The sequence below is a fragment of the Falco punctatus genome (assembly GCF_963210335.1).
Source record: "Falco punctatus genome assembly, chromosome: 4".
NCBI lineage: Eukaryota > Metazoa > Chordata > Aves > Falconiformes > Falconidae > Falco > Falco punctatus.
The window spans coordinates 74,859,497-74,876,459 of record NC_137583.1 but is presented as its reverse complement, the minus strand read 5'-3'; the positions used below and the strand labels follow the sequence as shown (position 1 = coordinate 74,876,459).

The 16,963-nt window shown below is 39.9% G+C and overlaps 1 protein-coding gene and 1 long non-coding RNA gene across 5 annotated transcripts in view; one reads left to right on the top strand and one right to left on the bottom strand.

Annotated features, from left to right (window-relative positions):
- The window catches only part of ZNF804B (zinc finger protein 804B), a 272,987-nt gene that overhangs the window by 37,698 nt on the left and 218,326 nt on the right, over positions 1-16,963 (bottom strand). For all 4 annotated transcript variants that reach the window (XM_080385535.1, XM_080385536.1, XM_080385537.1 and 1 more), the window contains exon 3: positions 2,783-2,913. In XM_080385535.1, the coding sequence (XP_080241661.1) occupies positions 2,783-2,913 (131 nt within the window). The remainder of the gene's footprint in view (positions 1-2,782; positions 2,914-16,963) is intronic.
- The window catches only part of LOC308063085, a 384,803-nt gene that overhangs the window by 200,969 nt on the left and 166,871 nt on the right, over positions 1-16,963 (top strand). The window lies entirely within an intron of this gene.

Below are 16,963 nucleotides of genomic sequence, written 5' to 3'. Positions count from 1 at the left end.
CTGTAAGGTATATAAATATAAAAAAAAGAGAAAGCTCTATTAAGTAACCAACTTAAGGCAGAACTCGCGTTTGACAATGGCTGTCTGCTAAAGAAGTGCGTCATTCATGCTGTTATGAGGCAGAACTAAATTTCTAAAGATTCAAAAAGTTAAATGTGCAGTCTAGCCCTGAACTTCTGCTCCTAAATGAGCAAGACAGTCTTTACATACAGAAAATTTTATGATTTGAAGTCAGCACATGAAAGATCTTATTCAGAGTTGTGCCCATATACATCAAGAATAAACAACATTGTCTTTACTCTGAATTTATATCAAGAAGAATCTGGTCTGTGGTAAGTTGTGGTTTTCTGAGAGGCCACTGCAAAGGAAATTGTGCCTTATTCAAAATGAGGCATTTCCACTTGAATCATCTGCAGAATCAAACTCTATCAGATAGAGCAAAGGCAGCATTCTGCTTGCTTGTTGGGGGTTGTATGTACTCTTAAGAGTAGAGTTTTATTTTATCTTTATATTATTTCACAATAAATGACTTTGTGAAATATTCAAAGAGACATTAATGCTGAAACTATCACTAAATATTGGTGGGGAAAAGGAGACAAGGTGGATTTCCATCAATATGGAACTTCAGGGCTCTCATTATCAACCACCATTTGACTGACTCTTACTGTACTTTCTCTTTCTGTATTCTACTTTCATTAATAACATTTTTTCTCTTCCCCAGACCTCTCAGATTTTAAATCTGCGGTTTAGATTTTTTGTACTTAAAAAGAAATATCAATAGCAACATGGTTCAGTGATGGATTTGGCAGTCCTGGGTTAATGGTTGGACTTGATGATCTCAAAGGTCTTTTTCAAGCTAAATGACTCTATGATTCTATTCTAAGAAGACCTTAACAAACATGGTAAAACACTGATTTCTTGCAATAAATAATTAAATGAGGTCGGAATAACTGTTGCCATTTTCCATTAGAGATGAGACATATACAGCCACCATACACATGTTATTCCAAGCAATATTTTAAACATGCATTTCATTAGACCAGTTATCTAAATTTGCTATCAATGCAGTACCACAGTACACATACATGAAAAAATCTTGGAACCAGCTTCAGTAAAGAGTTTGATTAAAAATTACAGACATTTTAATTAAATGTAAGTAAATTATGACTGCTAGATCTGCGTAACAGCTATCTATAAATAGGTTAGCATGTTTTATAAATGTTACAAAAATGCATTGATCTTCAGCAGTGGGAATGACATAAAGACTCCCTGGAGTAGGGTCAACTCAGAGTATGAGAGTATGTATGCATTTCTGAGAATACATTTGCATTTACCACCAATTTGGCATCAGGAGATACAAATTCACTACTGTACATTAGGAAGAAATTACCTCTCAGAGAAGACGTGTAAAAAACCCTTTTCAAAGTCTCCTTGAAACAGCAAAATAAAGCTGTATTTTCAGTTTTTCTGTGCATGAGATTAACAGTAATTTAGTAATTTTGTTGTCAAATTGTATTAGCTTGTTGTAAGGAGCTCTGTTGGAACCTGAGACACTGTACTCGGGGGCAATAGCAATTGTGTGTGTGTGCAGAATTTTACTTAGAAAGGCTGACTTTCTGTCTTGCCCGAGCAACTGGGGATGCTACCCCTCTGCCAAGATCATGGCTCTCAGCCACCCCTGAACCTATTAGTACTTAAAAATAGGAATAGCAAGCATTGTCTTTCCAGCTCTTTGTAAAGGAGGGGGGGAAAAAAAAAAAAAAAAAAAAAAAAAAAAAGCAAACCTAAAAGCAAACCTGTTTTTTCCCTCCCAGCCTCACTCTGGCTTTCCTATTATCACTGACCTTATCAATCTATCTGAGACTACATCTTCAAGTGTGTGGTCATAAAGGCATCTTCCCACAGGCAGTTACATTTCTTTCAGTAGATTTGTATGAAGATGGAGTTGTAACCATAAAAGTGATACATTAGCACTAAACTGTTGTATTGCAGCAGATTACTCAAAAGCAATTACATAGGCCAAAATGAGTGTATAATAAACTCTGAATGTTATTATTTCCAGGGTACAGTAAGCTTGATATGAATTTAAAAGGATGCCAGTTTAATTATCTACTTAACTCGTTACGGTCACAGATTAACATAAACAATTGGTCTGGTGGCAATCTATTCTACTGAAGCATTCAGTGTCATTAAACATAGGAGATTTCTCAAATGTAATGGTTTATTTGTGTAAACTTTGTACTAATATCTTGATATTCATCAATAGAGCTAACGGTATTGGATAAACTTAACTCGGTTAATTGCTTGTTTTTCATTCACATAATGACACTTTCATTACTCTACTGAGAAACTGTGAGAATAACCTCACGATACTAAAAGTAGTGCAAATGATACACAGACTAACTACAGATACTTTAAAGGTGTTTTTCCTCTCCCATTCACCTACTATCAAATGATAAGACAGTTACCTATTCAGGTCAGTCTGAATAAGGTAAAATGGTGATATTATAAAACCATCTTCACATGGCTCAGTTCAGAAGAGATGAGAATAACTGGCTACAGGAAAGAAGTACACAAACCTTCAAATAGCAAGTAATTAATTCATGGGTTTTCAATTTTATGGTTTGCAGAGCAGGAACATTTGGAGTCAGGGACAGCTGAAAACAGGTTACAGTGTACACAATCTCTGTACATTACAGAGTGTAGGAGTAAAAATACGGAGATTTCTTCTGGGACTGAGGAAAGAGGACATTAAAACATAACACAAGTTTTAAATACTTGCCATTCTGACTGCTTCCGTAACTCTGCAAGCTGGTGGAGCCGCTTGAGTGCTTTTTCCTGTTTCTTCTCATCTTTCCATGACTTTGAAGCCACATTTCGAGCAAATTCCCTTTGTTTTAAATCTTTCAATCTCTGTGTGAAAAGAACAAAAAGAGAAGGGATTAAATATGTACGCAGCAGATGCACTTCCTCTTGCTGAATTTATTTGCTTTTGGTGAAGTTAGCATGTAAATGGAGAGTAAAAATATACTTAAAATGCTATCATCTTAAAGAGAGATCGAAAATGCTATTTTTGCCTAACAAAATGACATGATTGGGCCATTCCTATTTAGTTGATGTATACCTACATATGAATGATAGCGTTTTAGTTTCTTCTGAATATACAAATCTTCTGTTGTGTACAAATAAATACACAAAACTAGACTCCATTTAATGTAGTTGAAATTTTCCTATTTAATTCAGTCAGTAGAAATTCAGTCCGTTGAAATTCAGCCCGCAGGCATACAGTGGAATAAAGCTGAGCTCGTGTGTGTAATGTATTTTATAGATCTCTATACTTGCACATGTATGCATGGATATATGTGTACTTCCGTGTTGGTTTTCTTGGCTTTTGAAGATGCATTTGTTTTTCAAAAGACAGAACTACTGTCTGAAATATTTGATCAGGAAACACTTTTATGGTTATTTTCACAATTTTTTTAGTTTCCTCAAACAACTACAAATCAGGTAATTCTTGTTGGAGAGAGCAAAATTCTTTGTCTTTATTACATTTTTTATTACGTGGTTTTGCATTGCTGATAGTATAAGGAAAAGTGAAGAACACAGAAACCAAACAGTGTCAAGAACATCCTCTGAAAAAAAGTGGTGCTATCTTGCCTTTGAGTTCACTGTGCTCTCTAGGACCCAGCAGGTCACGTCCAATCTCACAACTTCCCAGTTCAGATCCATGCTTCCGTGTTCCGTGACAGAAATGCCTTCCTCCCTTCACTACCTCTACAGTTCCATGGTGTTTGGGGAAGGCAGGTTTATAAGCCAGAAGAGAGCTCTGGTGCGTTCAGCCAGATGCCCAAACTGGAAACCTTGAGAACCAGGACTAAGAACTAAACCACTGCATCCACTTGCCCCTTGGTCTGGAGGCAGCCCTGTGCTCTTCTGTGAAATTCAGAACTACAGTATCAACACCAGAAAATACTAAATTTTCCATGGAGCCCGTAGAGTTGTTTTTGCAAGCTAGACGAAGAAAGGCAGTATCACAGTCATTTTTAAACTGTTGCTCAGCTGCCAGCATCTACGCTTACCTGACTGCCCACCAGCACCTAAAGATCAACATCCTAATTGTTACCATCATCTCATGCTGTTGTTTCCCTGTAGCATGGCCAGACATGCAAACGTGCATCAGTAGGATAAACTGGAGGCTGACCCAGCACTGTAAGCAGCAAAGATCGCTTTTTGCAGCTCAGGTATGTGCAGCAGTCTAGCCATGGCACAGAGCTCTGCACAGGCCAGCAGGCATCCGCGTTTGAAAAACAGGGCTGACTCCTCAGCTTGTAAGGGTCAAGAGAATGACAAATGCATGAGAGAGAACGGCTTTCTGGAGAGAGGTCTAGATTTTGTCAGTAGATGAAGGCAAAATGAATAGGTGAAAACCTCTGTGTGGTTCTTTTATACCATCTAAAGAGATGGCAGCTTTTTTTTTCTCCAGCTAAAATGAAGTCATCTAGTTAGTGGCAATGACATAATATGACAGAGAGGCATAGAGGAACCCTTGGTGGAAAAAGGCCATGCACGGTTCATGATTACATTCTGTGAAGAGTTTTGGAAAGCTATGGTAGGTATCTCCCACCACTGTCACTTCAGCTTCCTTCAAGTATGGGATTTTTTTAAAAGCCAGGTAACATCTGTGACAGAAAAATACATAAATGCTGGGAGAGTAAGACCAGAAGTTTCTTGTTTGTTATCAGCCTTCTGGACCCCAAGACACGTGCCTCTGAGCACTGATCTGGAGATTGGGAGAGCTGGGCTGCCCAAAAATCAGCTGCTCAGGGAGCTTAAGAGTTGGCTCTCAACCACCCTCATGTCTCTGCACAGGCAAACTCCCTTTGATGAGGGTGAGAAGGCCAGAAAGGCAGTTGCTCAGGGAACTGGTGCACCACCAACCAGCAAGAACCATCCTGCCACTTGTTGAAAGTTTAACCGTATTCTTCAGAAATATTTACAGTCTGTCAAATCTGTACGTTTCTCTGGAAAGCTTCTCTCAGCGCCAACATCTAGTACTTTACTGAACTAGACTTTGAAACAGGACAGCTGCAAAGTCCTCTTTAAAGCTCTTAGGCTTAAGTTCCTTGGAAATAAATGGTTGCTCCACCACATTTTTAGCTTTTTCTTGCCCCCTTACATGCCTTCCCTCACTGGCCACTCACCCCTTGGCAGGCCAGTCACACAGTGCTCCATTCCCTCAACCTCATTCCCTGCAAAGTAAAATGGATGAATATGTAAGACAAGTTTACCTTTGGACCAAGAAAGAAGCTTTTCAAATAATATGTTAAAGCCAAAACTGTAAAAGAAATCAGAGAATCTTCCCAGAATGAATCCACTTTCTGTCACCTAAGTAATATTTGCGAGTGTAGGGTTATTTAAGCAGTACAGATCCTGTCCTCCATAGAAAAACATAGTCAGTCTTGAGTCTTACTAACATCTTCAATGTGAAGAAAGGGCAAAGAAACACATTTGAGAAATGTCCTTTAGTGCTGCTTGCTAGGTTTTAGTTGTTACTGTGAGCTGTTTGGTATCACACATAAAGCATTCATGGGGAAAACACAAACAGTTTCTACCTGTCAGGGAAACAAAGAACCATGTGAAAGCTGGCACTATGGAGTGCAGGTATTGCAAAGCAATGCCGTTTCACTTCTTTGACAGTTAGGATGATAATCAACAAAGCAAATGGACCAACACTAAGAATAGAAGTTCTAGCAGTATTTTTTGCTCTCTAATGGCATACAGCATGTGTCAAGGAAGGAGAAAAGAGCACGAAAAATGTAGGTAAACATAGCAGAGGACTCATCAACTGGAGATGAAATCCAAGAAATCTAAAGCAGTCTGAGCAGAGAAAGGGCTCTCCCTGCACATCCCCTCATCAAAATAAAAAAAGCTGCACTGCCAGAGCTCCAGTTAGGCATCATAATGAAGTTTGTCAGCAATGTTGGATAGACCATGGGACTGCGTGCTGAACCTGCAAACCCATGGTTTTCTTCACTAATAACCTGTGCCAGACTCCTGACAGGCACACAAATATTTTCTGCAGGTGGTGCACAACAGCATGCACTGAGCAGGTACTTGAATGACAACGCTAAACTCAGCAGGTGCACTTGAAAATTAACATTGCTTTACATGGCAATTGCATTTTTCATGTAATTAGGTACTTAACTGGGCATTCATATACAGGCACGTGTAATAAATTATGATTTATTTAACAGCAATCTTGTGGTCTGTCCTTCACCTGCTACAAATATAATTGCCATGCAGTTATATTTAATTTTTAGACTCATATTCTATTCTTCCTCTGGGTATTGTGCACATGTGCATGTGGACATTGCCTTATCTAAAAGTAACCCATCCCTTTTTTATAAACACCCACACAGAATATTAAAAGACTACAAAATAGTATTGATTTTTATGGAAAGATGTACTTATACAACCAGGTCTGAGTCATGTTGGCCTCTCAAAAACTGCTGAATCTATTCTTTTCCTCCTGAACTCTGGTATGAATCACCAGGAGATTCAAATGAGTTAATGGAGCTGCATCTTCGCTACGTACTTTTGCTAGACATGAAATATCTGTGGCCAAATACCGGTAATTTAGCAATTTCTCCCCATTCTTAATGTTGGGTTGTTTTTTTAAACTTGTCACTTTATTGTGGTCAGTACTTGCTTTTCACTGACCTATGAGCACTTGTAACATACTCACTGCTGGCTGCATTTGCAGTACTGAGATTCCTTTCTTTCCAGAGTTATGATCCTGATTTCTATTCCTCCCTGTGCAGGTGAACATTTCTCTGGATTGCTATTCATCTGGTCACATTTAGATGCCTATAGTAGTTGCTTTAGATTTTCTTTACAAGCACTGGAAAGAAATAAGCACTTTTAGGGACCTAATCACCTCTACTTAAAGCAGCTGTCTAAAACAAGAGGGATAAAGTGATCTTTTCATTGTGTACGGAGGGTATTAAGGGCAGCTATATTATTTATTAAGGGCTGTTCCTCTAAGAGGGTGACACAGCCAACAGCCCAGCTGAAGTGCCTCTGCACAACTGCACACAGCACAGGCAGCAAACAGGAGGAGCTGGAAGCCACCATGCTGCTAGAAAGCTACAGCCTAGTTGCCATTACTGAAACACTGTGAGACGAATCCCGTGGCTGGAGTGCAGCTATGGATGGCTAGAGGCTGTTCAGAAGGGGTAGATGAGGAAGCAGAGGTGGAGGGATTGCCCTCTACATCAAGAAATGGATTGAATGTGAAGAGCTAACTCTGAAAAGTAGCCGTGAGCACATTGAAAGCTTATGGGTTAGAATTAGAGACAAGGCAACAAAGGGAACCTTGTGGTTGTTGGCTCCTACAGGCTGTCTGATCAAGGAGAGCCTATTGACAAAATCTTCTTGTTCCAGCTAGAGGAGGCATTGCACTCACAGGCTGTTGCCCTGCTGGGGGACTTCAACCACCTCAACATCTGCTGGAAAAGTAGCATGGTGAGCTGTAGGCAATCCAGGAAGTTCCTGAAATGTGTTGAGAATAAATTCTTAAGTCAGGTAATAGACAGCCCTACCAGAAGGGATGCGATACTGGACCTGTTGGTAACCAACACAAGTAACCTAATTGGTGATGTCAAGATGAGGGGCTGCCTGGGCTGCAGTGATCGTGCCCTGGTGGAGTTCACATTCCTGAGGGGTATGGGTCGAGTGAAGAGTAAAGTCAGGATCCTGAATTTTAGGAAAGCAAACTTCCAGCTGTTCAAGGAGTTAGTCAATAGGACCCCCTGGGAAGCTACCATCAGGGACAAGGGAGGAGAACTGAGCTGGAAGATCTTTAAGGATGCTTTCCACAGAATGCAAGAGCTCTTGAATCCCCAAGTGTAAGAAATCAGGAAAGGAGGCTGACGTGGTTGAATCAAGACCTGCTGGTCAAACTCAAGGGCAAGAAGGAAATGCACAGCAGTGGAAGCAGGTACAGGTATTCTGGGAAGAGTATAGGGATGATGGCCAGTTGTATACGGTTGGGGTCAGGAAGGCCAAGGCACAGCTGGAGCTGAACTTAGCAAGAGATGCAAAGAATAATAACAAGGATTTTTACAGGTATGTCAGCCAGAAAAGGAAAGTCAAAGAAAGTATATTGCCCCCATGATGAACAAGACTGGCAAATTGGTGATAATGGACGAGGAGAAGGCTGAGGTACTCAATAATTTTGACTCAGTCTTCACTGGCAACCTCTCTTCCCACACCTCTTGAGTGGATGGACTGCAAGACAGGGACTGAGAGAGCAAAGTCTCTCCCACTGTAAGAGAAATACAGGTTTGTGACCACCTGAGCAACGTGAACACGCATATCTCATAGAATCACAGAACCATAGAATCATTTAGGTTGGAAAAGACCTTTAAGGTCATGAAGCCCAACCATTAACCCAGGACTGCCAAGTCTGTCACCAAACCATGTCCCTAAGTGCCACATCTACATATTTTTTGAACACCTCCAGGGATGGTGATTCCATTACATCCCTAAGCAGCCTGTTTTAATGCTTGACCACCTGTTCAGTGAAGAAATGTGTCCTAATATCCAACCTAAACCTTCCCTGATGTGACTTGAGGCTGTTTCCTCTTGTCCTGTCACTTGTTATCTGGGAGAAGAGACCAACACCCACCTCACCACAACCTCCTTTCAGGCAGCTGTAGAGAGCATTAAGGTCCCCCCTCAGTCTCCTTTTCTCCAGGCTAAACACCCCCAGTTCCCTCAGCCGCTTCTCATAAGCCTTGTGCTCCAGACCCTTCACCAGCTTCGTTGCCCTTCTCTGGACACGCTCCAGCACCTCAACGTCCCCCTTGGTGTGAGGGGCCCAAAGCTGAACACAGTGTTCGAGGTGCGGCCTCACCAGTGCCCAGTACAGGGGGACAGTTACTCCCCCAGCCCTGCTGGCCTCACTGTTTCTGACACCAGCCAGGATGCTGCTGGCCCCCTTGGCCACCTGGGCACACTGCTGGCCCGTGTGCAGCCGGCACATGTCAACCAGCCCCCCCAGGTCCTTTCCCACCAGGCACTTCCCAGCCACCCTTCCCCAGCCTGTAGCGCTGCGTGGGGCTGTTGTGTCCCCAGTGCAGGACCCGGCACTGAGCCTTGTTGAGCCTCATACAACTGGCCTTGGCCCATTGGTCCAGCCTGTCCAGATCCCCCTGCAGAGCTTGACTATAGAACCTGATGAGATGCATCCCAGAGTCCCCCAAAGGGAATTAGCTGATGTAGTTGCCAAGCCACTTTCCATGATATTTTAAAAGTCATGGCAGTCAGATAAAGTCTCTAGTGACTGGAAAAAGGGAAACATAGCATCCATTTTTGAAAAGGGTAGAAAAGAGGACCCTCAGAGCTACCAACTTGTCAGCCTCACCTCCGTGCCTGGGAAGATCATGAAACAAATCCTTCTAGAAGCCATACTAAGACACATAGAGGAGATGGAGGTGATTCAACACAGCCAGCATGGCTTCACCAAGGGCAAGTTCTGCCAGAACAACTTAATGACCTTCTATGATGGAGTGACTACATCAGTGGAGAAGGAAGAGCTACAGATGTTGTCTATGTGGGCTTCTGTAAGGTCTTTGACATGGTCCACCACAACATCCTTCTTTCTAGATTGGAGAGATATGGATTTGGTGGGTGGACTGTTCAGTGGATAAGGAATTGTTTGGATGGTCCCATCGAGAGGGTAGTGGTTGATGACTCAATGTGCAGATGGAAACTGGTGACAAGTGGAGTCCTTCAGGGGTTTGTATTGGGACCAGTACTGTTTAATATCTTCATTAATGACATAGTGAGATCGAGTGTAACCTCAGCAAGTTTGCAGATACCAATCTGAGGCACCTGAGGGACTGGATGCAATCCAGAGGGACCTGGACAAGCTCAAGATGTGGGCTCGTGTGAACCTCATGAGGTTCAACAAGACCAAGTGCAAGGTCCTGTAGCTGGGTTGGGGCAATCCCAAGCACAAACATAGGCTGGGCAGAGAAATGATTGACAGCAGCCCTGCAAAGGACTTGGGTGTACTGGTGGATGGAAAGTCAGACACTTGCAGCCCAGAAAGCCAATTGAATCCTGGGGTCCATCAAGAGAAGTGTGCCTAGTAAGTCATGGGAGGTGTTTCTATGCCTCTGCTCTGCTCTCATGTACTGCATCCAGCTCTGAGTCCTCTGCACAGGAAGGACATGGACCTGTTGGAGCGGGTCCAGAGGAGTGCCATGAAAAAGATCAAAGGGATGGAACACGTCTCCTACGAGGAAAGGTTGGGAGAGCTGGGGCTGTTCATCCTGGAAAAGAGAAGGCTTTGGAGAGGCCTTATTGCAGGCTTTTGGTATTTAAAGGGGACTTATAAGAAAGATGAAGATAAACTTTTTAGCAAGGCTTGTTGCGATAGGAAAAGGGGTAATGGTTTTAATCCAGAAGAGGGTATATTTAGACTAGATATAAGGAAGACATTTTTTACAATGAGGATGGTGAAACAGTGGAACAGGTTGTCCACTGAGGTGCTAGATTCCCATCCCTGGAAACATTCAAGGTCGGACTGGATGGAGCTCTGAGCAACCTGATCTAGTTAAAGATGGCCCTGCTCATTGCAGGGGGGAGCTGGACTAGATAACTTTTAAAGTTCCCTTCCAAGCCAAATTCTTCTATGATTCTATCTCATATGTAGACTTTTGATAGAGGAAATTGGTGCTATTTGTACATATTCATTGCTATAGATAATACCCATGTCTACAGGTTGCTTAAGAGTACTTTGAATTAGTGCACTTTTGGCACATGTAATAGAAAGCTGAAGAAGACATCTGGGCTTTTTTTATAAATAATCGCCAAGAATACAGAGAAGGTTTTCATAATCTGCATTTCTCTGCCAGATTTGCTACTCCTCATTCTCCAGGCGGTCTCTGGCTTCAGGAACCACTTTTTCTATATTGCTCTCTCATTCACTGTCTCACAGTCTGAGGACCATGAGAACGCAGTACTGAGGGAGAGCTTTACTTCTCATTTTGAGCATTCTGCCAGGGGTCATGCTCATCCCATCATATAGGCCTAACAAGGGTTCTCAGTATAACTGCTTTAGATGCTGGAGGAAGTAACTGCTGCTGCAAGTATACCAAGAAGCAAATCTTTTTCTTATTCACAGTAGTGTAACTGCATTGATGTAAATAGAAGGCAGCTTTGGGGGAAAACATAATTTTGCATGCATTAAGTTAGAAAATGGCAGGTTATTATGAATTAAAGGATATTTTCCACTTACATTTAGACTTTTTTTCCCCCACAGTCTCATTCACAATGCATCCTCCAAAATATTCATCATTCTGTAATGCATTTGCAGCCGCAGGTAAAAATATAGTATATACCTCTGCTTTCTTCAGTCAGCATTAGGTATACATCTTCTGTCATATTTAGAGAGCCTTGTCTGAATCTAAGTCCATGGACTAATGTGAGTGTTTGAGTGCCTGATAGGCTTTAGAGATTGATTTCTACTATGCTGAAAAGCTCCTTAAGTTCTAAACAAATTCACCATAGAAGGGTTAAATAAGGAAAAAAAGGTAAGTGAATTTCAGTAATTATTTTCTTGCCTGTAACCCTAACACTGGAACCAATTACGTTATTTGTAAAATGAATTCACACAAACCATCAAAAGAGAATGATAGTTACTAGAGAACATAATTTAGACTTTATGTCTGAAACTTATGGTATTAGCTCTCTAAGTAAAGGGGAGGAAACAGCAGCAAAGGGATTTCCTTCTACTATGGTAAATAAAATCCCCCAAATACATACAGGAATTAAACATGAGATACAAAACTCAAGAACTGGCTGATAAATTTTCATTTATCAGGCTGCCCATGAAAGTGGTTGAGTCACCAGCCCTGGAGGTATTTAAAGGACATGTAGATGTGGCACTTAGGGCCACAGTTTAGTTGTGGACTTGGCAGTGCTGTGTTAACAGTTGGACTCAGTGATCTTAAAGGTCTTTTCCAACCCAAATGATTCTATGATTTTAAATAGCTACAGATCACTTTGAAGTGTGTGATACTAATAATTTTTTGGAGTAGCTTATATTATAGTCAATCTTTACAGATTCAATATTGTTAGCGGGAGTGACTGGGAAGACCTACTAGTGTGCACCTGTGTATTTTCTGTGGGAGCTTCTTATTGTTCAACTAGATCTGCAAGAATTTTTGCTAATTAAACTGATTTCAGCCATTGCTGGATGAAAGTACATCCATTTGTACTGCTCATGAGGTTCCCCATGTAAAGTTAAAACAGATGGTTTTCATGGGGGCCATTTCTGTAGAGGATAGAACAGGCACTTTGTGGCAGCAACTCACTCATCTGAAGGCCTGAGCTATTTGTGGATCCAGCATATGCTCCACTTGACCACCCATGTTTATATCAGTTCAAATGAACTTACTGTCATATGCTCCAACAAGCTGACTGCACACTGTATAATTTGATTAGACATATTCCGTGCCACTTTGGAATACAGAGTAATCCACCTAGTAAAAGCAACACACTTGAATGATAAGAAACTTGGGGCAGGGACTGTATCTTCACTGCACGTCCACGTATGACCTTGCTCGTCAGGGTGTTGGGTTTGCTTTCTTAACCAGAGAAAAAACATCCTCTCATATATTTTATTTGTTTTTCCTTCTGATTTAAACAGCTTAAAGCAAAGAAACGGGTATTACAGACCCTGCGCAAGACTATTGCCTTTCAAAACTTTCAGTACTTCTTGTAATCTTCTTCAAAAAGTATATAAGCCTTTTCCCCATCTTTTTTAATCCTGTCTCACCACTTTTTTTTTTCTTTGTTCTAACCGTAGCAGGTGGAATACAAAATCACCTACATATTCAGGAAAAGAGCAAGAGTCTGGATTGTCCAAGAATTCAACAGGTGAGTCCAAAGCCTCACCTCAAACTTTCTTCAATGCAGTCTTCAGACTTTCAGAGTAACAAAAATGACAGTAAAAACGACCATACGTAGATTTCATGCAGCACTTTAGATAGACAGATCTCAGGCTTCTTGTGAAACAGGTATCTTTACAATGATATCATTTTAGAAATAAAGAAATGAAGGTAAAAAGAGATAGAGTGACTTCTGAAAAGAGCATGGAGGAGGCTAAATCAGCACATACATATATATATTTATCTCATTAACTCTTTGTAAGCTCATTGAAACAAAAGAAAGATGCCAGACATCTGAATCAAGCCTAAATTTGATTTACCTGTACAACCAGTTGATTCTTGATAAATACGGTAGTGCTGAGGGAACAACAATAAATCATAAAGGATAAATCTGTTACAAACTATTGTGCTATGTGCATAGGGTTACACAAAGGACAGTTGAATCAGCAGACTGAAGTGCTGTACCAGAGAACAAGTTCATCACTAAAAAAAGTTATTTTAATATGCACTGGAGGTGTTGTTTATAGGTACCACTCAGATGCACTTTAGATGAAAATGTATGGTCAGAGCAAATAGTGAAAAATAATATGTGCATTAAGGATATTAAAGGCAGCTATATGCAGAAGCCTCATCAAATATCTCAAGGAAGTGGAATATTGGTGGGTTTTTGTTCTAATAGGATGTAATAGCTATCAATAAAAAGCACTTTAGGTTGTTTGGTTTGGGGTTTTAGGGGCTGTTTTTTTTCCACAAAATATTCTCTCTCTTGCATTTGCTTAAAGTAGACTGATCTGTTCTGGAGTAGGAGAGTTAAAGGTAACCAGGAATCTAGCAACCTACAACAAAATGCCTGCTCAAAGTAAAACAGGTTTAATAAGTGACTTTTCCTTGCGGTTTTTGTCAATAAGAAAAGGCCACAAATTACTTTTGTAATCACCTGATCAAAATTTTTCAATAACACAAGACAAGGGACATCCTGATTCGCTATGTTTTAACAGATAAATTGATAAAATCAAGTTACTTTGACAAGATCTATTTTACATAAACAACATTAATTACATTACTGTTCTTTAATACTTCACAGAGTCCTGTATCAGTCATGCCAGTATTTTCCCTGGCACTAATGTCAGGATGACAGATTTTCTTGTTTATTCTTTTTAAATCCTAGCATGGCATTTTCTAGCTTCTAGCTTGATGCATCTTCCTCTAGTGCTCTGAGAATTATTAAAAATCAACATTAACTATTAGGACAGTTTATAGCCATCTCTTTCCTTATACTTCAAAAGGTAGTCCCCTGAACCTGCTGATATAAAAATATTTAACTCTAGATTACGTTGTTTAATATCCTTTTTAGCTATTGGTAGAGTGGTACTTCACAGTCATCATAAACAGCATAGATGTGACTAAATCATCTGGGTTTGCTCCAAGTATAGAACAGAAATCTGTGTTGAGTAGTCCTTTTTACATCACTGCTAACAAGTAATTCATTTCTATTTGGAGCAGAAGATTCTTTATGTTCTCAATATACACTCAGAAACCTTCTTGCCCTCACCTCTGATGACTAAAGATTTTCTTTTTGCCCCTTTTTACTTTCTCCATCACCTTTTCCAATTTTTTCACTTCTGATTTATGATCTTTACCAGCCATTTTTTCTTTCTCTCCTTTATTATAAATTTAAGACACAGAGCACTGACTTTCTTTCTAAATGAGATTAGCTGTTTATAACCTATTTGGTCTTTTTCAGTTGTGGGATTTGGGTTCTTAAACCATCTGCCAAGTGCTCTTCAAAATTTCCTAGGTCTCTCTCATACCTTTCCATTTGAATTCATCCTCCCAGTCCATTTTGGCAAGCTCATTCACCTTTATGAAACTAGATTCCTTTAAAGAAGTGTGTGTAACAGTTTGTTATTTATACAAACGCATGCAAATATTTTCTTTACATTTACTAAATACAATCACTTGCTTTTTTAATTTCCTGCATGCCTATGTTGATCACCATAATGCTAATAACGTATAGATTGAAGATCAGCCTTTTGGAGACCCACAATGTGGATGAAGTATTTTTGCGCTATTCTTGACAGAAGGGAGGCCCATGGAGGCAGCAAATTCAGATGGATGATCTGTTAATTTTAATTTCTTCATGCATGGGATTGGACTAGTGGTTTATGTTCCAGTCTATGGTTTATTTACAGGAAGAGATGAACAGATGTCCCATTTTTTTCAAAGGGTAATTCACTCCTGCAATAGCCTGGTTTAGCCTTTGATTATCTGAGACAGTCTTCTGAGAACACATCTCAGTAAATTATACTGATTAAAATAAGGTATTTCGATTACATGTTTTTTCTTTTATTTAATTCTTTCCCAAATTTGTCTCACATCATTATTATGTATTCTGTGTGCTGCCTCTTTTGACTTTAGTGTCCTTTCTTCCCTCTACTTGACTTACTCATCTCTCTTCCCAGTTCAGCAGCATTTCCCTCTGAAACAGCAAAAGCAATAAGGTACTTCCTAAGCAAATTCAGTGTGTCATGGAAAAAGACGACCAAACTGCAGAGGGAACGATGTCCTAATTTTCCAGTTTATAAAGGCAAAGATATTCTGGCTTATCCACCACCCTTTTTATTGCCATGTGCTTATAATATTATTTATTTGCAATTTGTTGTTTGTATTGTGTCCTCTTGAACGTACTGTTGTTGCAACCTGCAGTGTCTGAGGCTTTTACTAAGAGAGGGAGCTAAAAGCAAGCATGTGGTCAAGAGATGTAGTTCAGCCCACTGGTGCGTAACATATCACTGAGCTGCAACTTGACATCCTTCCATTGGAAAAGGGGTGGAAATGAGCCTTGTGCACTTTTATAAGAGCAATCCCAAACTACTTCTCCCTTGGCATGCTGAGGAGCTATGGGAGTAACATTTAATGTCCCACTCTCCCCTCTTACCCATGCTCCAGACTATGTCTGTTTGTATTAACTCTTACACCAAATGATGCTATAAACACACATCTAGTTTTTCACGTAGATGTGGACGTTTTAAATATTATAAAGCTGTTCTATCACTCACTACTTCTGAAATACTTTATGTCACTTGTCAAGTTCTTTCCTGTCACTTGACACAAAAAACCTTTTAAGCAAGCTTTGCTCTACTACTCCTTCCCAGAAAACTTTTATTCCTGTAAAAGTTGCTCTTTTATTTATGCCATGGTTTCTTATTCCAGCAATCCATACTTTTCTACACCCCTGAATTATAATTATTTCTTGCAAAAAAAAAGAAAGATTGTGAGTTTATGTGCTCAAATGGAACAACAATCCTCTTAAAATAGGCACCAACACAGAAACAATGTGGTGATAGTGACTTTATATTCTTCAGACCAGGTGAGTTAATACTGTAAATTATTCTGGAGACAAGGAGAAGTAGGGCAACTAGATCATACATTATCATTTTAATTCCTGAAGAAATATTGCATTGTTTGTCCAAGTATTATTGGTTTAAATTTTAGAAAGAACTTGTGCAAAAATAAACAAGGAATAATAAAGTGTTAATTTCCTATAAATTTCTGTAACAATTATTGTACACTTGTCCATGCCACATATTCAGATTTACTAGGCTACGACTTGCTGTTTTGTATGTGTACAGGTCCAATTTATGACTATTTTCAAATTGCAGGCAAGAATCTTCATTTTCTTTTTAAACCAAACATAGGGACGTTATGCTGTGCTAAATTTCAAGATGGAAAGGAAAACCAGAATCTGACATGGGCTATTGAGAGCCACAATTACGTCAATGAATTGAATGTTTGGTGTAACCCAGCCTCAAATGATAGAAAAGTAATGCAGAACTCAGAAAAGATGGTCATTAGGAGCTGATGAGAAGTCTGAATTTTACTTTGAAGTAAAGAACAAGATGATTTTAATCTGAATATTCTGGGTTCCTCAAAAGGTGAAAATTACATTCTACCTCTTGGGCAATGTTTTTCTATACAAATACTGGTAACTATGTTATTTA